Source organism: Artemia franciscana, chromosome 2 (assembly GCF_032884065.1).
Source record: "Artemia franciscana chromosome 2, ASM3288406v1, whole genome shotgun sequence".
Taxonomy (NCBI): domain Eukaryota; kingdom Metazoa; phylum Arthropoda; class Branchiopoda; order Anostraca; family Artemiidae; genus Artemia; species Artemia franciscana.
The window spans coordinates 19,572,567-19,599,212 of record NC_088864.1 but is presented as its reverse complement, the minus strand read 5'-3'; the positions used below and the strand labels follow the sequence as shown (position 1 = coordinate 19,599,212).

Sequence of the window (26,646 nt, the reverse complement as noted above, 5' to 3'; positions counted from 1 at the left end):
GGAATATTGTAAAATATTTTTAAGGCTGGTGCAAATAACATCCAAACTGGTTCCACCTTAAGTAGTAGGGAAATCAAAAATTTGCTTAAGCTTCTGATCTTTACACAGATAATTAAGACTTGGTTAGTTTGTGTCTCCTGCTATAAAATTAACGGCATTTGGATACTTTGTCGTCACAAAGTCAAGACTTGCTTGCAACCTGTCATGAAAATTACGACGAGATTAAGCATTCTGTCAGAGTGAATAATAAACGAGCAAATTATTAAATTAGTGTAAGGCCGCAGTAGGCATTTGGGCTTAGTTGATACCCCAATGATCTCATCGGAATCTCTTAGTCCTGGCACATGGACCGAAGTAGAAGATAATCAATCCTTCTCAAAAACCGTCAATCCTCCTCCTGTTTTCTCCAGTGATGGTCAACCGGGTTTAGCTTTATATACTCCTGAAAACTAGTCATTTTAAGGAAATCTGGGTTTTGTGCCTGGACTTCAGTAACTGCAATTATATCAATAGAGTTCAATTTTGCTGTTGCTTCTAACCCAGATAATTTTTCGAAATTCGAACTTTTGGCGTTCGTAAGGAGGAACACAAGGAAATGATAACGTTTTATATCAAACTCTTTAACAACAGATTTCTTCTAAAAAGAGTTTTTTTAGGCAACTTTGGCAGGGTGTAAGCATTAAAATTAATGCTGGGAGTAGGGAGAACATACATTAAAATAGGAAAATTATCATTCGGGGTATTGTAGGAAGGTTTGTCGTAAGGCTCAAACTTACCACTCTGGACCAAGAGACTACTAAACCAGTTTTAAGTGGTAAGGGAAGAGGTTCACTTTCAAAAGTTAGGGGGAAATTGAGAGAGCCGTGGGTAAAGTTTTGCTCATTATTAAGATTTTCTTCTATTAAAGAGAGGAGACTATACCTTTTATCTGAATAATCATGGGTAATCAGTGAAGCATTAACAGTGGATTGTTTCAAACGATGGATTTCTGATGTATATTACTCTGTATTGGGAATGCGTGGGGATAAGACTGAATATTCGAATGGAACACGATCTAGGGGAGGAGGGGTGATGAATACTTTCGGCACCGCCCAAAAATAGGTTGGTTTTTCAGCCTACCCTACACCCCTGATAATGCATGCGCAAAGTTATACGACTTATCAATACAAGATAAAAGAGAACAAACGTTAATATGATCAAAATGCACTTATCAGACACACAGATTCCCGAAATAAAATGACGACAAATATATCGAAGTATATATTTCAGGTTTTAGGTAAATTTCATTGAAAGCTGTAATTTTGATTAAGAGCTTCTTTTTAAGGTTATAGTTCTGCCTACTATTAAAACGGGCAAATGATTATTTGTCTATTATTATATAATAAGAAGTCTTTTAAACCTATTCTTCCATAATTTTATGGCAAATTATCATAAATCTGCATACAAAGGGCCACAATTTTCTAAAAGCTAAAATCTAAATAGAGAGCTTGAAGAAAATGCGTCTTAGAGATTAATTTATATTCATATGACAGTGCATAACTGAACTAAAGTGAGCTCTTCTCTTTTAAGATTTTCTACTTGATCTTACCGGCTATGTTTTCCAGCTTGTGCCAACACCTTTGTTTCCCACTAAACACTTAATGTGACAATATAACTTGCTGGAATAGAATTTACTTGAGCTCGAAATTTTAATATTTATCGTTAATCAATTTAGCCGAGTAATCTTGGGCCTCATCTTGATTGAAATGAGTCACCTTACCAGAAGAAGGGTGGGCTTCAACTGGACAGCCATTCACAGATGTTGTAATATTCGAAGGCCGTCTATGATAGCTTGCTGTTCAACAATATTCCGCCTAGAAAAAATAATGCTGTCAGCCGACTCATTTGCTTCAGTTCGATAGTCTTATATGGCAGCATGGTCAGACCGTATAAAGATAGAAATTTGCTAAGTTAATAAAGTTTGTTATTTCCAAATGTCAAACTTTGATGATGACAGAATCATAGAACTGCTCAGAAAATGTTTCCTTGATGATGAGGAAAACGGAGTTGACGAGATTCCTAATTTTGATGAAGGTGCCGAGGATTCACCCTCAAGCTTGATTGTTACATCAGTTCCTTTGGTAGTTTTTACTGAAAATCAAGTGAAGGTACAACTGTTAAAGACAGTTTTTTCTAGACTATCAAGAGGTGTTATTAGTTAAAAAAAGGTAAAATTCTAGTTAATTGACTTCTTGCTATTTCGGAAATGGTTTAGGTTAGGAAAAAGAAACTTTCAGGGACGAATCTTCAGGCTAAAGTATGTCCTGGGAAGGTATTTTAAAGTACCCACCTCCACTCCTTCTCCCTCTAGAGTGCCCTGAAATTTGCTTACATGACAGGTCTGTACCTATTGAAACTTTGACAAAACAACATTTTACCTTAATTTTTGGTTACTAGTTGCTTTTTCTCTGCCTTCAGTTCTGAAAATACAATTCCTGTTATTTGAGCAGAATTTTGAGCCATAGGCTATCAATGTTTTTTTTCAAGTTTAGGAAATATATTTCCATAGCCTATCTTTAAAACTTTATAAAATGAAATTGAGCAAAATTATGAACCTGAAAACAGTTTTATTGTACTTCATTTAAGCAGAAGATCTATTTTGCAAGGTTTCAATTTTATAACACATATTTTTAAAGGTCATCAAAGGTCAGGGGCCTCTAGAGAGAGAAGGAGTGGATTGTACTTCATTTAAGCAGAAGATCTATTTTGCAAGGTTTCAATTTTATAACACATATTTTTAAAGGTCATCAAAGGTCAGGGCCCTCTAGAGGGAGAAGGAGTGGAGGTAGTTGCTTCAAAATACCCTCCCAGGACATACTTTAGTCTGTAGATTCATCTCTGAAAATTTCATATTCCTAACCTAAACCCTTTCTTAGATAGCAAGAAGTCAATTAACCAAAATTTTACCAAAAAAGTGTTTAGAACTATTATCAGTGAAAAATAAGTTTGTTGTAATTCAAAAATAGGCTATTGCTAAGCTATCCTAATCCAGTTTTGTCTAATAGGGTAGATTTGCCTGTGTGCTTGAATTTTCTTTTTTAAACTCAAAAAGAGCTAATATTTTTCTATGGGCTCTTTTAGTGGATATACTAGGCTATAAGAATTAAAGTTGTGATTATATTTTGACAATGTAAAACATGGAAACTATATTGGATACACCCAGATAAGAAAGGAGTATTAAATTCAATCAGTTTCCTGTTTTCAACACAAAATGAGCTCCTGACAATTTTTTAGCTATGTAATGTTCCAACTGGCATTTGGCTACTTGGTTATTTCTATTCTAAAAAGTATGGATCAGCACCAATGCATCAAGATAAGCTACATCCAATCTTCTCTAAAATGTAGCCATGTTGGCTTTTTCTTGATAAAATTAAATTGAAATGGTAAGTAATATTATATTGACAAAACTATGTTCCAAAAGTCAAAATTCTTGTCTGATGTATTTGAATACCAGACCAACTAAAAATGTTCCTTCAGGCAAATTCAAATGTATATATTGGCTTCTATTATGATATTCATTTCTTTTGAGAATATCTTGTAGTAACCTTGTCAAAATTTCAACAGACAGCAACAGGACCTTTTAAAATACAGGTGACTCTGTCAAAACTTCACCAAACATATAAAACAGATAAGAAACAATTAGTGTTGAAATTCAAGGGTCCTCTGACAAAAACATAGTTGTGAAATTTACAGTTATTTTCTCAACAACAAGAGATTTTGACCATTATTATCTGTAATAATATTTCACATGAGAAAAACATTAAAAAAGGTTTTCTTTTTAAATTGTAGTTTTAATAATTTGATGCTAGATTTTTCCATCGTCATAGGAATTTTTCCATTGTCCCCCTAATTAGTCTGGAATTCTTTAAGAACCTTATTAAGAACACTTATATTTGGTATTGATTAATCAAATTAGTAAGATCCCCTAAGGGTGTTAATATGTAGATGACTTGTTGATCCTGGAAGTAGCCTATACCAAAGAACTATCAAAAATGACCCCATCAAAATCCTACTAATGTTTTGGACAAAGCTAAGAATTTACATATGAATATAAATTCCACTGAGTCCAATATGATGACAATAAACTTCTTAAAATTATTAAAATCCACTCCTTTTTACTTATACCCTATCCCACCCAAAAGGCTAATGAAACATGTTAAACTCCTAGTTGTCACAAACTCCTAATAATCTTAAGTAAGACATGCATATTTCAAGAATTCTTAACTTTCCAAACAAAGGATTCAAAACTAAAATTTTTAAAGTGGATTAAAATGGAAGATTAACTTTGAAATAGCCAAACGTTGACAACACTTTCACTGTGAACAACAAAAAAATCTTTGCTGGGTCATTAAAGCTGAGAGGAAGTGGGCCATTCCAGATTGTGTTGAGAGACCTATTTCACACATTATATTATTGAGACCCAGGTCACACAATTACACTCCCTATACTTGAGTTACTTTTTCAAGTTGCTTGGTTCCACTATCTGAATAGTGTTTCACACATCAAAAAGGTTGAATAAAAACAAAGAAATAAAGTGAAAAGAATAGGCATGTTGAATGCACCAGGATCCACTCACAAGTATTCCCCAAGTATTTTGACATGTGTTAAATTGGGTTCAAACTTACATTGAAAGCAGGTAACTTTTTCGTTCTGTCAAATTTGTTGGTGAAAATGCTCCAATTCAAGAAAATCAGAGTTTTGTTCCCTTTTCTGATAAAAATTCAAACTTCTAATAAAACAGTTGGATTTTTAGATGGTTTTCCTGCATACTGAAACTCTTTTCAAACCAAAAGTTCTTAAATTAAGCCTTCTGGAGTAGAAAAAGTGTTGTATTTTACCCCCCCCCCAAGCCTCCACGCGTGTAAGTTGTTACACACCATTGTAGTTGTGTCCCTGTGTCCCACCTGTGAATATAGATATAAATATATGTTTTTAACAATGTAAAACTTGTGAATATACAACATTCATTGCTGTCCCATTGTCTGTGCATATAAATAGATTGTCAGGTTTACTGACTCTTGAACATGCAACATATGATTGTCCATGGGAAAAACAATCAGTATTCAGATCTATACCTCATTATTCTAATGATTGCCCTTGAGCTTTGTTGATGGTGATTGCTAATCAAACATTCCCTGTGTCTCCATCATCATTTATATATCCCCCCCTGTGCCCCTTGGTGTCCCTGTTGTAGTTGTGTCCCTGTGTCCCAGTCATCATTTATATTCCCTGTGTCCTGGTTGTCATTTGTGTCCTGGTGTCCCAGTCTGTAATTTCTCTTTGAGTTGTCCTGGTCATCATTTATTTTCCCTGTGTCCCAGTTGAAATGAACTTATTGCTTGCTTTTGCTTATATATTAATGCTAATGCTTGTGTGCTTGCTTGCAGTTGCCTTATTATGGTTTTGTTACAGGTGCTTGGGTCAAATATATGTATTAACTGAATAGTACATCAAAGAAATCATTGCATGGTGTCAGAAGTTCAACATGGATAGTACACCAGCTCCATCAATCAACTGGTCAAGCCCCATCCTAAAATCAGAATGGAGAAAATTTAAGAAACATTGTGAGCTCATGTTTTCTGGTCCACTAAATGGAAAATCAGATGCAGTGAAATGCTCATACTTACTGATCTGGACTGGAGAAAAAGGACAGGATGTGTTCTCCACTTGGACCTTAACTGACGCAGAGGCAAACAAGCCAAAAGTATATCTAGACAAGTTCGAGAATTATATTCAGCCAAGTGCAAACCCCATCTTTGCCAGATACATCTTTCATCAGAGAAACCAAGCAGATGGAGAGACCATTGAGTCATATGTCACTCAGTTGAAAGTACTTGCCAAGGATTGTGAATTTGATACCCTAGAAGACCAGCTAGTCTAAGATCAGTTGGTCTTTGGAGTCAAAAATACAAGAATCCATGAGCGGCTTCTCAGTGAGGGAGCCACACTTACCTTGGCTTGAGCAGTTGAGTGCAGTTGAGCTATAGAAACTGTGCAAGAGACCCAAGCACTCATGCTTAACGAACAGACGCAGATTCCAATTACGAAGGAGGTGGAAGTGGTTCAAAGACAGAAAAATTCCCCTGCATGCTATTTCTGTGGTGGCCCATACTCAAGAAGCTATAAGTGCCCAGCAAAAGGGAAACAGTGCAGCAAATGCAGGAAGATGAACCATTTTGCCAAAATGTGCAAGAGCAAAGTAGTACATGAACTTGAAACAAGAAGCGAAGTGGAAGATGATAGAGAATTCATGATTGAGTCCATTTCCACAGAAGAGAAGGTGGAAAAGCCTTATGCTCTGATAAAACTGACAGAAAACGATAGTGAATTGGCGTTCAAGATAGACACTGGTGCCAAGGCCAATATTCTGCCACTCAAAGACTTCAACAAATTGGCAAGAAAGCCAGCACTGCTGCCAACTGCTGATGTGCTGACCAGCTACACCAGAGAACAGCTAAAGGTACTGGGGACAGCCAACCTAAAAGTTCAGTACAAGAACCAAACCCCCAGACCCATACCTTCCATGTGGCCTGTACAGATAGAGCACCCATCCTCAGCCGCCAGTCCAGCGAACGACTTCAGCTGATCAAGTTTGTCCTCAGTGTCAGCAATCCAGCCCCAATCAGACCAGTCATCCAAAAACTCTTAAATGAATTCAGTGATGTCTTTGAGGGCATAGGGATACTGCCTGGAACCTGCAAAATATATCTGAAAGAGGGTGCAATCCCTACTATACAACCGCCAAAACGGGTTCCTTTTGCACTACAAGCTAAGTTCGAAGAGGAGTTAGACAGACTGGAGTCACTTGGAGTCATAGAAAAAGTGACCAAGCCAACACAGTGGGTGAATTCCTTGGTTCTGGTGAGAAAGGCAGATGGGTCACTCAGGATCTGTTTGGACCCTGTTGATTTAAACAGAGCAATTGAGAGACTGCATTACCCTATACCCTTATTTGATGAAGTAGCAGCGAAGTGCAAAGGTGCAAAGAAGTTCTTTAAGATGGATGCCCGAAATGGATACTGGTCAATGGTGTTGGACAAACCATCCTCTGAGTTGACAAAATTCAACACCATGTATGGCCAGTATAAATGGAACCGGTACCCATTTGGATTGATTTCAGCGCAGGACGAATACCAGCGAAAGATGGAGGAGGTCTTTACAGAACTGGATATTGGGCTGATTGTTGATGATATCGCAGGCATTGGTTGTAGTGATGCTGAACATGACGTCAAGCTGCAAGAGACAAGGGAGTGCGGTTCAACAAAGAAAAATGTGTTTTTGACACTACTTCCATCACCTACTTTGGACACAGACTGACAACAAGCAGCATTGCCCCAGACCCAGAGAAAACCCAGGCATTAGAAAACATGCCTGCCCCCCGAAACCAGGAAGAACTACAGACATTATTAGGAAAGTACAATTACTTGTCTAGATACATCCCCAACCTGGCTACGCTGAACAAACCCCTCAGAGACCTGTCCAAACAGCAGAAGTTCGAATGGAATACAAGCCACGAGGAGGCCAAGAGAGGGATTCAGAATGCAATCTCCAAAAACCTTTTCTACTTTGATCCAGAGGCCAAGGAGATAGAGGTGATCACAGATGCTTCCCAGCTATCAACAGACAGAGCAACCATCGCTTTAGCATCTCGCTCTCTAAGTGAGACAGAGCAGCGTTACTCCCAAATCGAAAAAGAGATGCTCGCAAATAACCTTTACTTGCAAAAGATTTCACCAGTATCTGTTCGGAAGAACGATATGCGTGACCATAGACCACAAGCCTCTTGAGTCGATTTTTGGGAAGTCTATACAAAGGGCACCTCCAAGGCTGCAGTGAATGATGTTGGCTATTCAGCCATATGATATCAAGCTTAGATACAAACCTGGAAAGACTATCCCTGTAGCAGACACCCTATCCCGCCTGCACCCTGCTGATACAGACATTGAGTTGCAGGTAGACATGGAAATTCTGGTTCACTCAGTCCTTCAAACTGTACCCATAGCAAGCCAAAGGCTTGCACAAATACGTAAAGAAACGACTAAAGACGAAACACTGAACTCCCTGTTGGAAACAATAAAAGTGGGTTGGCTGAACAATAAAAAGAGCCTGGACAGAAAACTTGGGCCCTTCTGGAATTATCGTCATGAGTTGGCAGAACTTGATGGCCTTGTTGTTAAAGGGGAGCACATAGTCATCCCAATATACATGAGAGCAGGCATATTAGGCCAATTACACTCTTCCCATTTAGGAGTGGCGAAGACCAAAGAGAGGGCAAGAACGTCTGTATTCTGGCCAGGCATCACTCAAGATATCAAGAGGCTGGTCAACCACTGTGAGGTATGCGCCAAGTTTGCTATGAACCAACAGAGGAGCCGATGATCCTGCATAAAATACCCGACTACCCATTCCAGCATGTAGTTGCTGACCTGTTCCAGCTCAACGGACAGGATTATATGGTCACTGTCGATTACATGAGTTGGTTCTTTGAGGTTGATCGCCTGACAAACACCACGTCACGGCAGGTCATCAACAAACTGAAATCTCACTTCGTCCGATATGGGATTCCCGAGCGACTTACAACTGACAATGGCCCCCAGTTCAGCGCAAAGGAATTTGAGCAATTCATGACTGACTGGGGAATATTATACTCAACCTCAAGCCCAAACTACCCTCAGTCCAACGGCTTAAGTGAAAATGCTGTTCAAATAGCTAAAAGACTCATGGTGAAGGCCGCTGAGAGCAAGAGTGACCCGTATCTGGCACTATTGGAGTATCGGAACACACCCGTTGATGGATTTGCCCCAGCTCAAATAATGGTGGGACGCCAACTGAGATCACTCCTGCCCAGCATCACACAAACGTTGCAACCAGGAGCCTTCCAATTTGACCGATTCAGACAACAGAGGGAGAAGGCCCAAGAAGCACAAAGTAAACACTATAATCAGCATGGAAGGAATATGGAACCACTGAAAACGGGTCAGAAAGTGTGGGTTCAGTTGACTGACCAGGGAACCTGGAAGAAGGCAACAGTTTGCAAGACTGGCGACAGCCCTCGTTCATACTATGTGCGTCTCGAAGAAGGAGGGACGTTCTGCGCAACAGAATACACATCAAATCAAGACAAGACCCGATGGTGACTGACGTGCACGATTGTGCTAGTTGCCAAGTCGAAACTTCGAGCGTCTCGCCATCGAAGAATGTTCCCGATCCCTTAGCTGATTCCCAAGAGACTACGGACCCCCCTACAGTGGAGTCTCCAACACCAAAGCAAGGTGTCACAAACAAAGAGGTGGAGGCCACGGACCGGCTCAGGCAGAGCAGATTAACCATGGAAGAAGGGCGATGGCAACTCGTTCTGGTCGTCAGGTGAAACCCCCAACAAAGTTGAATTTGTAGAAAAGAAGGGAGATGAAATGAATTGATTGTACTGTATTATTTAAAAAAAAAGATGAAATGAACTTATTGTACTGAAAAAAAAAAGATGAAATGAACTTATTGTACCGAATTAAAAAAAAAAAAAAAAAAAAAAAAAAAAAAAAAAAAAAAAAAAAAAAAAAAAAAAAAAAAAAAAAAAAAAAAAAAAGTCGTTCCAGTCGTCAGGTGAAACCTCCAACGAAGTTGAAGTTGAGCATATTCAATAAAAGAACATCGTTCAATCACATGGATTCCCGAGCGACTTACAACTGACAATGGCCCCCAGTTCAGCGCAAAGGAATTTGAGCAATTCATGACTGACTGGGGAATATTATACTCAACCTCAAGCCCAAACTACCCTCAGTCCAACGGCTTAAGTGAAAATGCTGTTCAAATAGCTAAAAGACTCATGGTGAAGGCCGCTGAGAGCAAGAGTGACCCGTATCTGGCACTATTGGAGTATCGGAACACACCCGTTGATGGATTTGCCCCAGCTCAAATAATGGTGGGACGCCAACTGAGATCACTCCTGCCCAGCATCACACAAACGTTGCAACCAGGAGCCTTCCAATTTGACCGATTCAGACAACAGAGGGAGAAGGCCCAAGAAGCACAAAGTAAACACTATAATCAGCATGGAAGGAATATGGAACCACTGAAAACGGGTCAGAAAGTGTGGGTTCAGTTGACTGACCAGGGAACCTGGAAGAAGGCAACAGTTTGCAAGACTGGCGACAGCCCTCGTTCATACTATGTGCGTCTCGAAGAAGGAGGGACGTTCCGCGCAACAGAATACGCATCAAATCAAGACAAGACCCGATGGTGACTGACCTGCACGATGGTGCTAGTTGCCAAGTCGAAACTTCGAGCGTCTCGCCATCGAAGAATGTTCCCGATCCCTTAGCTGATTCCCAAGAGACTACGGACCCCCCTACAGTGGAGTCTCCAACACCAAAGCAAGGTGTCACACACAAAGAGGTGGAGGCCACGGACCGGCTCAGGCAGAGCAGATTAACCATGGAAGAAGGGCGATGGCAACTCGTTCTGGTCGTCAGGTGAAACCCTCAACAAAGTTGAATTTGTAGAAAAGATGGGAGATGAAACGAATTGATTGTACTGTATTATTTAAAAAAAAAGATGAAATGAACTTATTGTACTGAAAAAAAAAAGATGAAATGAACTTATTGTACCGAATTAAAAAAAAAAAACTAAAAAAAAAAAAAAAAAAAAAAAAAAAAAAAAAAAAAAGTCGTTCCAGTCGTCAGGTGAAACCTCCAACGAAGTTGAAGTTGAGCATATTCAATAAAAAACATTGTTGAATCACATGAAGAAAAGAAGGAAGATGAAATGAACTTATTGCTTGCTTTTGCTTATATATTAATGCTAATACTTGTGTGCTTGCTTGCAGTTGCCTTATTATGCTTTTGTTACAGGTGCTTGGGTCAAATATACGTAATAACTGAATAGTACATCAAAGAAATCATTGCACCAGTCATCATTTGTGTCCTGGACTGTAATTTCTCTTTGAGTGTCCTGGTCGTCATTTATATTCCCTGTGTCCATTTATATTCCCAGTGGTTGTCATTTGTGTCCCGGTCTGTAATTTCTCTTTGAGTGTCCTGGTTGTCTTTTATATTCCCTGTGTCCCAGTCGTCATTTGTGTCCCGGTGTCCCAGTCTATAGTGTGATCTTATATTGACGTCATATACAAAGCCATATATACTTATATCTTGCAAATATACAACATTCTTTGCTGTCCCATTGTCAGTGTACCGACTCTTGAACATGCAACATATAATTGTCCATGGGAAAAACAATCTGTATTCAGATCTATACCTCATTATTCTAATGATTGCCCTTGAGCTTTGTTAATGGTGATTACTAATTGAACATTCCCTGTGTCCTGGTCATCATTTATATATCCCTCCTGTGCCCCCTGGCGTCCCTGTTGTAGTTGTGTCCTGGTCGTCATCATATATTCCCTGTGTCCCGGTGTCCCAGTCATCATTTGTGTCCCAGTGTCCTGGTCTTGGCTGAAAAGGACAAATTTTTGCAATCTTAACCTTTCTCTCATTGTAGCCCTAGAAAGTGGGATTGAACCAAACTTGTTGTATAGCCTACTTTGTGAAGTATAGTCAGTTAGCAAAGTACCCAAAACAATTTGTAGGTCATTCCTCTTGAAAAAGGAATTGTCTACATATTGTTTCAAGATTGTTACAGACTAGAGCAAATCTTTCTCCATTTTTTGGATCACCAGAATCATATGCTTTGGAACCATATTTGACCACCATCATCACTGTAGCTTCCAATATTCTAATCTTGGTTTATCTTTCTATTCTTCCAAACAATTTTCAACTGTGAAAAAAAAACCTCTGAGCCTTGGCCATTCTACTTTCAACATCTGTGCTGCTCCCACTGTCTTTACTAGTAATACTACCAAGGTAAGTGAAGCTGGCCACTTTATCAATCTTTTTGTTACCCAACATCACCTGTTCATCTTCATTTATTCTTAGCCTTAGCAACTTAGTCTTCTTAACATAAATTTTCAAACCTATTCTAGTACTCTAAACTTGGAAAACTTCTAAAGGCTCAGCCTTTCTGCTCACATTTTCATCTAGGATGCTTAAATTATCAGTATAATCTAAGCCTAAGAAAGTTATTCTTCCCCATTTGATTCTGTGTTCTATTATTGGCTTTCCTGGGGTCCTTAAGACAAATTCTTTTCAAAATGATCCATATAAATGGGGATAGAACACAACCCTGCTTAATTCCTGATTTAATAAAAAACCAGCTACCAACCTCATTTCCTACCTTAACCACAGCAGTGTTGTTCTTGTATATAGAACTAGTCAGTTTTGTCTGGTATACCATACAAGGATAACTTATTTACTAAAGCTCTTCTATCAGCTGAGTTGAATGCTTGCTTCAAGAAGGTCCTATATAATTGGCTAGTAATTGTTCTAGTATGAAGCCCAAAGGCTCAAATTTGCTCTGGAAACAGTTCAGGGACTTTAGAAGACTATCTATATTGACTTCCAGGTCTTTACCACCAGCACAAATTGGGAGGGGAATTGGGGATGATGTCGGGTTATTATTCATGGTATATTGATGCTGAGGATTATTGTGACTAAAATGAAAAAAATTGATTGGCTGCTGACTTTGGGTATTATATCATTTATCTGGGTTGCAGCAGTAGCTAGCAACCCAGTAAGAGACAATCATGCCCCATAGTGAAAAATGAAATAGTCCATAACTCCTAAAACTAGAATCAGATAAAAAACAAAGTACAGTATTAGAACCACCTTGTCAAAACCCTTATATAGGAAACTTAACATCCCTTCACTTGAACAACAAGGGGAATATATCAGCTTGAAAATCAAGAAGCAACTACAATATTCTTCATATACTATATTTTTTTTCTTTTCTTTTTTCAACAGCTAGATTGGCACTGGAACATTCTAGAGAGTTCTTTAATGGATCATTTTAAAGAAAATCGCTACATCTAGTGCCCTTTTTAATTAAAAACAAAGTAATTTTTAAAATAGAATCATTTTTTTAACAAAAATTCTATTTTTTTATAGCACTGTATTGAATAAAGAATCAATAAATTTCATCAGAAATGGTGTCAGTCAAGAGAATCTTACGTGGTAGTTATTAATAGCAGTTTTGTTTAGGCTTTAAACTGACAAATGTAAAAATTGATGCAGCAGGTATTGAACCTGTGACCTTCAGAGAATAATTCTAACAAGCTATCCACTACACCAAGCAGGCTTTCCAAGGCCCAGTTTTAAAATACTCTATATTATTCTGAAATGATTATATCAAATCTGGGTTGAAGCAGTAGCTAGCAACCTAGTAAGAACTGATCATGTCCAATACTAAGAAATGTAATAACCTATAACTTCTAAAAATAGAGTCAGATCAAAGCAAGAAGTACACTTTTAGTTAGAACCTCCTTGTTCAAAACCCCTATATAAAAAACTTAGCATCTGTTGAATATGGCATCTTGTTTTTTATTTCTTTTTCTCTGCAGATAGCATGGCACTGGATCATTGTAGAGTTGTTTAATGGCTCATTTTGAAGGAAATTGATGTAGTTAAAAACTTTTTGTAGTTTAAAAAAAGGTTTTTAATAGAATCAATGACCCCTGAATCACAAAGGTCGTTTAATCAAAATCAGTTTTACAAAACAAGTTTTTCAAAGAAAAGTAAAGAGCTCTATTTAGCCAAAAATAAGCAGAAATAAAGTTAAATAATACTCCAAGCATAAAACTACCACAAACCACTGTCAATAAATAAATGAAACTCAAAACGAACAGAAATCACAATAAATATCTGACTCAAACTGCAGAAATCGCATAAATCAACATGAGTAGGGCTGATAACCATGCCTTCTCAAGGCCAGAACATAATTTGTTGTAGTTTTAGGCTTGGGGGATTACTTTACTTTATTTCTGCTCATTTTTGGGTAAATAGAGTGCTTTACTTTTCTTTGAAAAACTTGTTTTGTAGAAATTTTTTTTTATTACATTTCTGTTTGTTTTTTATTGGCATAGTGTTTTTCATGGAAAAAATAGTATTTTATATCTTTTCAGTTTTGTTTTCTATAAGATTCCATAGTTTGGGTTGATGTGTGTATGTTGGAGAAACTTTTTCTACGATTTTTAATCCAAATAAAAGTTAATATGATTCCCAAAAGATTTGATCTATTATCTTTGATAACCTGGATACACTTACACTCTTCTTATTTATCTAAATTGTGAGAGCAGAAGCAATAATAATAATAATAGCCCCTAAAGTTTCAGCCTCAATTGTTCTTGATATATTGCTGAGTTGTCTTATTGGCAACCATAAACACAATATCTTTTGATTTAATTTAAAGCAACATTTAGTTTCAAAGCATAGTGGGCCAATTGCATAATTGTGGGGGGCTGGCATGCCCAATACCCCTAACGATACAGTTGCTGGACCATTTTACTATGCTGAACAAAGTGGTTGTCTCAAAATTTTGACTGGATGCGTTTGGTAAATGAATGGGCTTGAGAGTAAGGCTACTTGCTCTCCAACCTCTTTTTACTCTTAAAAAGGTACTTAGCCTATTAATTTGAATCGAATTAGCTGCTTTACAAGTTTCAATTATGTGTCTTGTAATTATAGAGTGGTGCTACCTTTGATGTTTCTTATATGCCCTTTTGAAAAGCTGTATGCATACAATTTTTTCTTTTAGTTGAAACTCAAAGTATAGCAGTTCAAAATAGGGATGAAACCTTATTATGAAAATAGGGATATACTTTTGTCATGGAAAGGTAGTGTGGTCTTGGTTGAAACTCCTCCTAAACGTTCCCTTAAAGTTTGACCTTAATATTGTTTGCAGCATTGGTTACAGTAACTGTAGTGGTAGTATGAAAAATATACACATAGTGCCTTCTGGCTAGTTCAAAATCCCCTACAACTCACCCTTAAAGGTCTAACTTAATAATATAAGTTGTTCTTCAGATACTGCTTTGTCACCTTTTTGAAAGTATTTCAAAATCTACCTAAATATTCCTTAAAATCTTCACCTTAATGCATTAGCTTGCAACACACGCTGAAAGTTGCGGCTTAATTCCATTCCTGAAGTATTTCTGTTTCGTCTGCTTGACAACCTGCAGGGGCATAGTGTGTTTCAAATTAGCTCCATACAGTTTCTATATATCTCAAATTTTTTGCTCCAATATTCTTAGTTTTAATAGCAGTAGTAGCAGCAGAATTAATTGTAGTAGACTCAGCTTTAGTGGCTTTAGTAGTAATATAAGTAGTAATCAAAGACTACATGTGTTAGGATCTCCAGCAAGCATGCACAAGCTTTTTCGCCTCTTTTCTTGGTTGTCTTTTCTCGAATTTCTTTCGAGGAAGTATCATTGTCAAAATTACCATGGATCATATAATAAACACAAGCTGAAACATCTCACCTAGACGAAGCATTTGCTCCCCCTCCCCATGATTTGCTTTTGACTAGCCTCTACACAAGAACCTATTGTTTTTATTCTTTTTTTGTCTCAATTCTGAGTGATACTCCTTTAAGAAAAAAAGGCCATTTTCTGAAAAATAACCAAAATTTACACTTCCCTGCACAGTTATAAAATTGTATTTACTTTCCAGGAAGAATTTGAGCAGCTTTTTAAGCAATTCGATTCAAGCATTACTGTGCAGTATTTAAAGAGTTTCAAACGAGCACGTGTGAATTTTTCGTCACCTAGTTCAGCTGCCAAAGCAAGAATACACATTCATGGAACACCTTTTGAAGATTCACATATAAAATGCTATTTCATCCAGGTGAGTCTGGGATTTTCCTCTTCTACTGATCAAGTCTAGACTATCTGTTCAGCTAATTGATAAGATACATAAAGATTTGAATGTTTTGCTTTACAAATGTTTATGATTCTGTCATTTGCAAATACAATACGTTTGTATGCATAGTTTTTTAGAAAATTATTGTAGGAGAGAAAAAAACTAGATTTTAAAGCGGTTTATATGAATTTATGGAAGGGGAGAGGTGGAGAATACGCAAAAATAACCTTTAGTCTGTAACCAAATAATATGGTTTTGTCTAGATATAGTATTAGTGTAGTAAATTTGACACAAAGAACTCTGCAGGGCCATGGCTACAAAAACGAAGAAAAGAACATTCGAATAAATTAAAAGAATAAAAAAAATTAATTGGAAAAAGAAAAAAACAACATGCGAAAACACTAAACAAAATCATCATAAAATACCCTCCCAGTATACCCCCCCCCCCTGTGAACAAACCATGCCAGATTTCTATTACCAATAAGATACCCATTCATCAACAATTTTTCTATCCAAAATTCTTCCCCCTCATCCACTTTGTTTCTTGAGTCTCTTAACCCTTCACACTTCTTCAGATAGTTCATACATTTATGTCACTTAGTAGGCTATTTGAACTGCAGGTACTGAAGCATTTGTTAACAAAATCTGAAGGATTTTACCTAGATTGTACAAAATATAGCCTATATGTTTCCTGCAAATGTGCCTAAAGTATAAAGGCCCTTTAGAGGGCTTTGACCTACCCTTTGAATTTAAACAAGATACTTCAATTAAAATTCCATGGAAAGAAATGAGATGCAGGGCTTACGAATTCAAACATCAAGGAGTGAATTTTTTGTAAAAGTTTAACTTGAGTGGGATTTGAACTTTTAACCTGCTAACTTAATTGTCAATTTTTAATTTTGATTAAAGGGCTGTTTAAAATTCAGAGATTTTTGTGCTTGACAGACCCATATAAGAATAGGTGAAAGCTACTTTAAAATAAGTTACATCCCCCCTCTGAATCTGCTCTCCATCCCCTTCTGAATTTATGATCACGCCCCTGCTGAATGAGGTGAATCTATCTGAACCTGACATTGCTGTCTCCTCAGCAATTAAAAGCTGGAATGCTTGTCCGTTTTCTGTTGCCATAATGTCTTTCCGCAAGATGCTTGTCCCTTAGACAAATTCAGATGCCCATTGGAAGATTTCTCTATTGATGATATTTAGTAGTTTCACAATAAGATTAATGCAGTTAGTGTACGCTAATTTGTGACATGAAAAAATAGTCCTAAAAAAAAAACTAGAAAATATGGGTTGTTCTTGTGTGCTTTCCATGACTTTTCTGCTTTCTATGGTCAAGGGCTTACAATCCAATAGATTATACTTGCATACTTAGACAGTAGCGAATGAAACCCTCGCTAATGAGCTTTATAGTGTGGCTCAAGTTCCTCAAGTAACAGCACCTGGTGGATACATTTCACAGTCTCAATAAGAATATAGTTGTTTTGTCAATAGAAGATAAGCAGAACACTTGAGGGTTGTCAGCTTTGGATAATAATTGAAATATTAGACAAAATTTAATGCGAGAATGTATATTTCGGAGAGCTTTAGTATATGAAGAAATAACTCAGAGTCAAGCGCCTTAGGCATATCCTAAACCCTTTACGTGGAAAACTTTTACTTGAAGAATCAGCCTCGCTCATTACGTTCACAATTATAGACAAGGTGTGGGCATAACCGTGACGTTACTGGGTTCAGAATTGTTATGGTGGAACATAATATGTCTTATCCGGATGGTTGATGAAAACCATTTCAGACAGGCAGAAAGTTTTAGCTACCACTACAAGAACTGGAGAACAAGTTTGCCTTTCTTTGAAATTATAGTGAAACCTGTAGTCAAAACTGCAATGGGCACAATTTCTTGGACAATAATCACCTGCATCAAGAGAGCAATATGATGAACCAGAAGCTCAGTACCATGGAAAATGTGAAGAGTGCTAACTCCATCAATATTAGAAGATTGCTTACCTTTTAGGTGTAGGATTACACACACTACAGAATCGACTCAAACAGCGAAATTCTCAAGAAGAAAACTTGAGTAAAAGCCTACAGGCTTTTCTTCATATTCGGCTTGAAGGTTGGCATTTGGAGGAAATTATTCGGACAATTTGGTAGAGAAAAGCGAGATCCTCTGGAAATCAGGAATATCTTGAGCGCAGAGGTGGATGCTCTGGGCGTCTCCCAACATTTCTCCAAAAGTAAGTGTGGGACCGAGAGGTCTACTGGGAAATGACTTTGACAATATGGTCCACATAAGTGGAGGATTCTTTAGTAAACTTCCATTTAGTAGAAAGAAGAATGGCATAAATCAAGCCAAAACAAGGGCAGTCATATAGAATTTATAATACTTTAAAACAGCTCAGATTACTTGACCAATAGTTTGTGCCACATGGACGGATACGCTTGAGAGGTACATTTTTTTTTTTTTTTTTATGTATCAAGGAGATTGGCAAATCCGCGCTAGATACAAATCAAATGAAAATCAATAAAAAAGGCTTGATGTTTGAAATAAGACAGCGGAAAAAAATAATAATGAAAAGGTTCAAATATTTTGACTTTACATGAAAATCTTCACTTTTATTATTCAAAGTTTTTCCCTACGGTTTTATTAAAAAATAATTACTTGTTTTCTATATTTTTATTCGTTTTATTTGTAAACGGAAAGGCAGAATGGTTTAAGAAATGGTTTGCACCCGGCAATTATCAAATTGCCCGCATATTTCTTTTACATCAGCTTCCGCATTCCTCATAACCAGGAGGAACAGTGCGTGACTTTTTAACAAGCTAGAATCCACAACCGACATTCTTTCAGTCCCGATAAAACTAGGTCTAGAGATGACGAGGCGGTGAAAGGGGAGAAATAAAAAAAATGACGCTTGTAATGACGAGCCGTTAATTAGGTTATAGTTAAAATCTTCTTTAATAATACAGCCCTTATCCAACTGTAGAATCTCAGAAAGACAGGATCCTAGTTCTCACACGCAGAAGTAAACACAAATACCACTTGGTCTTTGTGGTAATCTATTGTAGGATTAATATTGAAAATAAGACATTCATCAACATGAGGGGCAAGAAAAAAATTCGAAGAATAAAAATCCTTGATCGTGACAAAGCCTTGACGAGTATTATTATACTATCTGATGGGTAACCTTTGAAAGAGGATTTTTTAATCGACAAGAAATAGCTTTGATAGGACCTAAGCTGTGACTTGTCAAAAATCTTTATTGTAGACAAAGAATTTTAGAATTTAATGGCGAATTTTTTTGCTGGAAGTTTAACTAAAAGTCCACTATTAATATTCCATCACAAAACAGACACAACCTGATTATGAATACACAGGACCATCATGCACTGGGCTTTGCTAGTTGTCTCTTGTTTTGGGGACGCTTTACACTATAACAACTATATCCGACAATTTTACACTCCACGCAGACCGTTCTTTCTGGACATGAAAGCGTTCTGTTAGATATATGGTCACCCAATCCACGTCGAGAGTAGAGGACCAGGTCTGAGCGCTGGGTGGTCAGATTTCCGTTTTTGTTGTACGAGAAACAACACTTAAAGAGAAAAACGAGTGATTTTAAAAAAAGCTTGTACCCAATTTTGACGAACATTTTCTAGAGCTGGTCTAGATCTTGTCTTGACTCAGAATAAATCTTGAATACTCAAGACTTTCCACACTAGGAATATTTTACCCAGTTTTGCCTAAGAGCTTTGACTAGGTGCTCATCTTAGCCACTAGGAAAGCTCCTCAAGGTTCTTAAAAACATCAGGGAATCCACACTCGCCAACATGCCAGGAGTACTGTTTTCAGCATTCTCGGCAATTATATTCACTGCTCATTTCAACTTAGCAACAAGTTTCCATTCAGAGGCTGATTTTCTTCGAAATTCAGTAATTTTATCCAAGGTCTTGGAGCATATTTGGTGACCAAGTTCTTCCAGATATTATGTAAGGACAAATTGAATGAACAGCTCTTTAATACTATATCTCTTAATTTAAAAATAAGTTCAATATAATTCCTATTAGCATTCTTCAATGGTGAATTTGACTAGGCCTAGACAATGGCTCCCCTGTCCCTCCTTCTCATCCTAGGAACCAGATCTACAAAAAGAGTAAAAAGATATATTATAAAGCATTTTTCCCTTAAGTTTTACTAGGCTATCCTCAGTCTCTTATTAGGGTATGCAAGATTGGCATGACGGTTCTCTAAATCTCTATCCAGAGAAATTTTGTGTATGTGTATCTAAAGCAGTATGGAAGTGAAAAACACATTCTTTCTTTCAGCCATTGAAATTTAGCAGTAGTGCCTATCTTCAGCTTCCTAAGCCTGTGAAGCAGTTCCTAATATCTCCACCTGCTTCGCCGCCAGTTGACTGGGAACCAATCTCAGAATCACAACCAGTTATGAACTATGATCTAATTTCAGCTATTGCGGCACTTGGTCCAGGTAATTCATGATTTGATTCTAATTCTATCTGTTCAGTTGGGCTGCTCTTAGTTTTCGGCGTAAAGAATTTTTGCTTCCCTTTTTCCTATCCTTCCCCTTGTCATGCATTTTCATTGGAATCTAAGAATATACTGCAACTTTCTCAAGGAACTTACTTTGTGGACACGTTTTTTTGCACTGTCAAAAAGTCGATTCAAATGCTAGTGTTCGGTGACAAAGAAGTGCACCAGCCCTTTTATTAATTTGGACCATGAAACTGTTTTAAATTATCTAAACCAAAGTTGGAGAAATTATGCTATTTTTACACATTACACAAATTCCTTTTTTATTTCGACTCTAGCCTTTAGAAAGTTAAGGGGGGGGGGGTAGCACTGCTCTTATTGGTAATAATTTGTGTTGGTTTTAATAATCCCTGAAGGTTTCAAATTAATCCCCCAAGCCACTCCCCAGATGTTGTTAATAATTCGAAAACCTGAGTGCAGATAGCCTCTTGATCTTCCCTGGTACGTGTGTTGTTTTCAGAGTATCCTCTTGTGAAATTCTAGGGATCTTGATCTTGCAAACGACCCCTAAAACCTCCTAGCTGATCGGCCTATGGAGACCAGTTATGGTCGCCTCTTCTACTAAAGCTTATCTTTGAACAAGGGGTAATTATATAATTTAGGTCTTTTATTCTGTTTTTTTTTTTGAGGGTTGTCGACCCTGGAAGCAGTCTTTTGATGTTTTTGAATAAAACGAATAAAATTTCTTTTTTCAGTAAGTTTTTGTTTTTCAGCGATTCCGCTTCTGTCCTATTTGCAGATGTAGAGGGTGTATTCATATCCATTTTTGAAAGTTTTAAAATAAGAAAATCTTATTTGAACTGATAGATTTTAGGAAGTAAAAGACCCTTACCTATCAGGGGAAACAACTTGACCTGGGCAAACATAACGAAACAGGAAGTATAGTCCATTTTCGTAATTTTGCCTTTAACTAGACTCACCTATTGCTTGATAATAAGGTTTTGAAGGCAGTATATGCGTATATTAGGAAAATATTAGGAAGTGTAAAGGTAAATATATTAGGAAAGTGTAAGTGAACATGTTAGGAAGTGTAATGGACCCCTGGTTTTCGAGGTTTTTCTAAATTAAAAATGAGGATGGATTAATTTAAAAAAATTACTGGTCAAAGTAGTTTTTCTCCAAATTATTGGGGGGGGGGGGGGGTAAACCTGGTCGAATATTCTACGATTAATAAAAGTTCAAATAGGGATAAATCCTAGATAGTGTTAGTAACATTCACAAAATATACTGTATATTTTAATGACATGTACAGTGATCATCGTCAGAAATACTAAAATAAAAGAATTAAGACCAATGATATATATGAAAAATAAAATAATTACATTTTGTTAGCTGCCCTTATTTTTTTCAATGCAACACCGGATGCAAATTTCTGTGACCTTCTAGGAATTCAAAAAGGAATTTTCGGAACAAGTAAATGATTTAAGTATGGGGTCTTTTTTGGGAAATATTGAAACAATAGTGTTAGATTCGTATTTCTTAAAACATTTATTGATGAAGGTATATGGATGACATAATTTCAATTATGGGAAGGAGGAATCAAAAGGTTTTTGAAACATCTTTTTTTTGGGGGGGGGGATTTAAATTTTACTGTAGAATTAGAAGAGGACGAGAAACTTCGTTTTCTTGAACTTCTTCTTTTAGAGAATGAAAATAGTCCGGACTTCAAAATTTGCAGAAAACCGACTAACAACAATAGACTTTTGTCTTTTATCTCCAGTCACGTTTAACTGACCGCATTTTTAGTATTTGCTCTCCGATATTTATTGAGGAGTAGTTGTCTTTTCTACGGTAAATACTAATAAGTAACCATTATCCAGGCTGGTTAATGGACCAGACTTTTTCAAGAAAAGTTTCAAGAGATTTCTAAGAAAGTCTTGAAGACAGCTTTTATTTCTTTACTATATGTGCCAGGGCTAAGTGAAAAACTTAAAGAATTTGACAAAGTAATGGTTTAATGGAAGTTTCGAAAAGTAGCAATACTTTGAATAGTTTTCTAAATTCTGGGAAGGATTGAACTTTCATTGGAACGTCGAAGTGGGATCTATCAGATTCCATGTACTTGCAGAAGCTCATATGCGGGGCTTACTAACCAGAATTTGGAAATGAGATTGCTACAACATCAAGATTCTATTTCGCCGGCTTTAAAGCAAAATTCTGAACCTGAAGTTTTCACTTCAGTCCTATCAGAATACATTTTTGATTTTCTGAACCATTTTTTCTTGCTCAATAATTGCCCGGTCCCCTTTTAGGGACCGGGTTTAAAGCAAAATTTCCGCAAAATGATTGAAATTAGAGAAAAAAGTTTTTCAAGAACCTCGCTTTGAATAGAGACGCATATGAATTTGACTTGAAATGTTTTTATCATAATTTATTGAAGTCAGGTAAAATAAATTTCATTTTTCCCAAGGTGTTTAACCTCTTCCCATTTGTTTGAAAGTTGACGAACCGTTTGCTTCCGGTGTTGCATTGAAAAAAAAGGACAAGTATTAAGAAGTACTTATTTTATTTTGTATTTATGTCATTGGTCTTAATTGTTTTGTTTTAGGATTTCCGCAGATAACGGTAAATGTACATCTGATCGAGATATCCAGTATATTTTGATCTAGCTGATCTAGAAAATATTCAATGAGTTAAAATCAAGCTTGAATTGGATATTGTTGCCTTGTCTGCATTCATTTCTGTGAGGTAATAATTTATTCCAACTGAATTCTTGACCCGAGTTAACTATAACAGGATTACAAATTGGAATCTAGTTTATCTATATTTTTTTTTTTACAATGGGATTATAATGCATAGTAAAATCTATTGTGGTAATTACTCGCTTGTGGGATCTATACTGGCGACGGACTTTGGCACTGATTTAGACCGGATTTTTCCATTGAATATTACCCATGTAAGGTGTAGGTATGAAATATTGCACGACTTGGAAATTATTCTTAATCCAGTTTATTTCTCGATCGCTGATCGATGGTACCAATGTAGAGTAAATAATTGCTAATTCGACATGATTTTTCGGTCATGATACCTTTCTAAAGGCAAAGGAGGTTTTACATCATGTGCTAGAAATTGCAACACGTTTAATTAGATGCCAAAAAGACGATAAAAACGTCCTTGACGTTTGTAAGTGGTTCTCTACGGCATCGAAAGAAAGACCTAAGATCCCGAAATTCGTGATATACTAATTGTTTAAAGTTCTAACAATTGGAGATGCGATCGTTGAAATATTAATCTGTCAAATGAGTGAACTTTCCCGTAAGATTGACAGTTTGTCCGAGCTCAATTAGCAACATCTCGCAACGCAGGCAACTTCTGCTTGCTTCCCTTCCCCTCAGCCGTCTTCCATTAATGACCAATCCAAGTCTCCTACCTATGCTGTTGTTTAAAGATTGCCCGTCCAATTTTTCATCTCTACTATTAAGGAAAGATTTTATAGATAAAATATGTCCTGCAGCTGCAAATGAAATTTCAGAGGTGAAACGATTTTCATCAGAATAGAAAACTGTCGTAAAAAGTAAACCCGCTGCCTTCTCGGTTACTGACCAGATAAAAAATCCCAACCCGGCCTTCAAGCCTCTGTTAAATCTCCTGCCTTCATCGGTGTAATAAAAGGCGCAAGAAGAGAATGAACAAAAAATAATTTAGAGAAAAGTATTCAAGAATGCTTCAAAGCTTTGCAGTGTGGCAAGTCACGTGTCTACAAAATTTACTTTGAACAACGTAAGTGATCTGGTTTCGTTTTTTAAAAATTCTGTGAAGGTGAGATATGAGAAGTTAGCTGTCCAAGAATTCACATTCGAACTCAGGTGGTGTTTCAGATGCCATCAAAAAGGACACATAGCTGCTGATTGTAAGAATGCAGAAATATGCCCTCGCTGTCGTTCCACGGAGCACTCCTCCACCAGGGATAATCCATGTGTTCGGAACATGCTTTGCATTCCATGTAAAGTATCTGGTCACACAGCATCAAATGCCCTGGCAATGCTCAAACCGATAAACGGGCAGCTAATGTTTGAAGGATTTCTCTGAGCCTGATCCTGTTCTAGAGTCACAATTTTGTGACGAGCTTTATAACTTCATTGATGAATCTCCTGTTCTGGATTTTGTTACGCTGACAACAAAATTTTCTTCGATTATATTTTATATGTAAAGTTGTGATAAGAATAATAAAAATTGCAATAAAATTACAATAATAAGAAATGATAAAATTTAAAAAAAAAATCATCTAGAACAGGGGAAGGATTTCAAATACCTGGATAGCTGGATCGATTGTAATGGTGAAATGAGGACCGAGATTAAACGCAGAATTGATCATTCAATCAGAGCTTTTAATAGACTTCAGCCCATTTGGAGGAGCAGCAAACATTCTTTGCGACTGAAGTTAGGTCCCTTTTGTAGCACTGTCCTCTCCCCACTCCTCCACGCTATTTATTGCAGCAAAATGAATTAACAGCTCGAAAAGAGAATTCTCGCATTCATAAAATCAATAGCTGTAAAATTCCTAATAGAACTGGCCTGCTTCTCATTACTGCTGTTATAAGGATGAAGAGGTAAAAATATTTAACACGTATACTCCGCATGAAATAAGACCGCCTTCCTCTGACAGCCTACTACTAGAATCCAGGCGACAGATAAAGAAGTGGTCATCTAAAGAACACTTTGTGGCTAACTTTTGACAAAGAGATTTGAGAACGGGTGGGACCTCGTTATTACCTGAACAGGAAGATGTCACCGCTCCGAGACAAGTGGAGAGGCTTCGTTGACGCCCTCTGCGCCACTAGTCGCTCCATAGAAATTAAGTTTGCAGGTAAGGATTAGAATTAATAAAATTATATAAGAATAAAAAAAAATATTCTTCAGTGTTTTTTTTCCTTTAGAGTCTCTTTCTAGGGACTAGATTCCGGCTGTGTGTTTTTTTTTTTTTTTTTTTTTTTTTTTTTTTTTTTTTTTTTTTTTTTTTTTTTTTTTTTTCTGGTTATTTTACTGCTATTATTATATTTGTATATCTTTTTGGGGTTCTAAACTAATTCAGTTTGTTTTCATAGGACAAACTCATGAGCTCCATCCTCAATCAGAAACAACACCTGGAATTGTCATTCATGTCTGTGAGCAGTATGAACCTAAAGAGGAAGAAGACGAAGAAAGACAAGGTCAAATTACTGACACACGTTCCAATTTTAGTCAAATTCTATCAGAATTATCTTAAATATTGACCCAATTGTGATCTCGCACTTTTGATATATCCTACGCAAATAGTTATCTTCGGAACAGAAGTTCAGTTTCTTGATTTTAGTTTATGAGTTTTGTTTCATGGAATTCTGTTTAAACATTTGGAGGTGACTGCTATTGAACGATCACATCCTGTCATTATTAAATTTATGCATAAGCCTATAACTTTTAGTTGAATACAGAGTATTTCGTGGACTGTTGTCATCTTAAAAATGTTCAAACGACGAGCCAGATATCACCGAATTCACGCCCCTTTCCACACAACTGTACTATCGTGCTAAGTTTTCTGTTTTGGTGTTTTCTGTTAGTTATATTTGTCTTAGCAATAAGCTGGTGTCACGACAACTCAGTCTTCAAAATATTTAAATTAGTCTTCGAAAAACAGTTTCATAAAAAATGGCGGACGATTTCCGTTATACGACTGCTAAATACCTCTCATTACAGCATTTCCGTTGTACGTATAACAAATATTCAAGTTAGTTAGCTTCTTAATTCGGTGTGAGTAGGCCCATGAACGGTGATATTGCTCAGTATTTCCTCAAACAGATTCTTTCCTTCGTGTCTCCCTTTCCACAAAAATTCATACAAAATTTACACAATACCGAGTCAGAGAATGTACGTCTGGCCTCGCATTATTGGTCATTACGCTGTTTTGCTAGACGCCAAATACTTTCAATTGGGTGTGCAACAAATTGAACATCGATGAAGTTGCATCTATGGTTTACTATTCGTACCCAAGTTTGTTGTTCCCTTTATATGCTTGCTATTCGTCTTACATAATAGTGGTGTACTCATAATGGAAGAATCCAAAATGGCTTTCTATCCCATTCCATGTTAAAGTTTGACTCTCTGTGTATTAACGCATATAGCGAATGGATTTGGTATCAACAAATCTACGTTTCTGTTGCATCCAATGTGTGTCATTGGATACAATAGAATACAGCAGTTTACAACAACAGGGTATAACAGTCTTGTGTCATAAAAAACGCAGCTGTGTAAAACCAGGGGTGTGTAGAAAAGCGCTTTTTGTGTCTACCAATTTAAGTTGTTTAATCTGAAAATAAATCTTTTCAACCTTTGAAAA

At 36.9% G+C, this 26,646-nt stretch overlaps 1 protein-coding gene across 1 annotated transcript; it reads left to right on the top strand.

Annotated features, from left to right (window-relative positions):
• Window positions 1-1,910: 1,910 nt before the first annotated feature.
• Window positions 1,911-26,646, top strand: LOC136038323 (calcipressin-1-like). Its single transcript, XM_065721422.1, has 4 exons — window positions 1,911-2,147; window positions 15,594-15,767; window positions 20,109-20,271; window positions 25,379-26,646. Exons 1-4 carry the CDS (start codon window positions 1,974-1,976, stop codon window positions 25,537-25,539), a joined length of 672 nt encoding a protein of 223 aa, XP_065577494.1. The 5' UTR covers window positions 1,911-1,973; the 3' UTR covers window positions 25,540-26,646.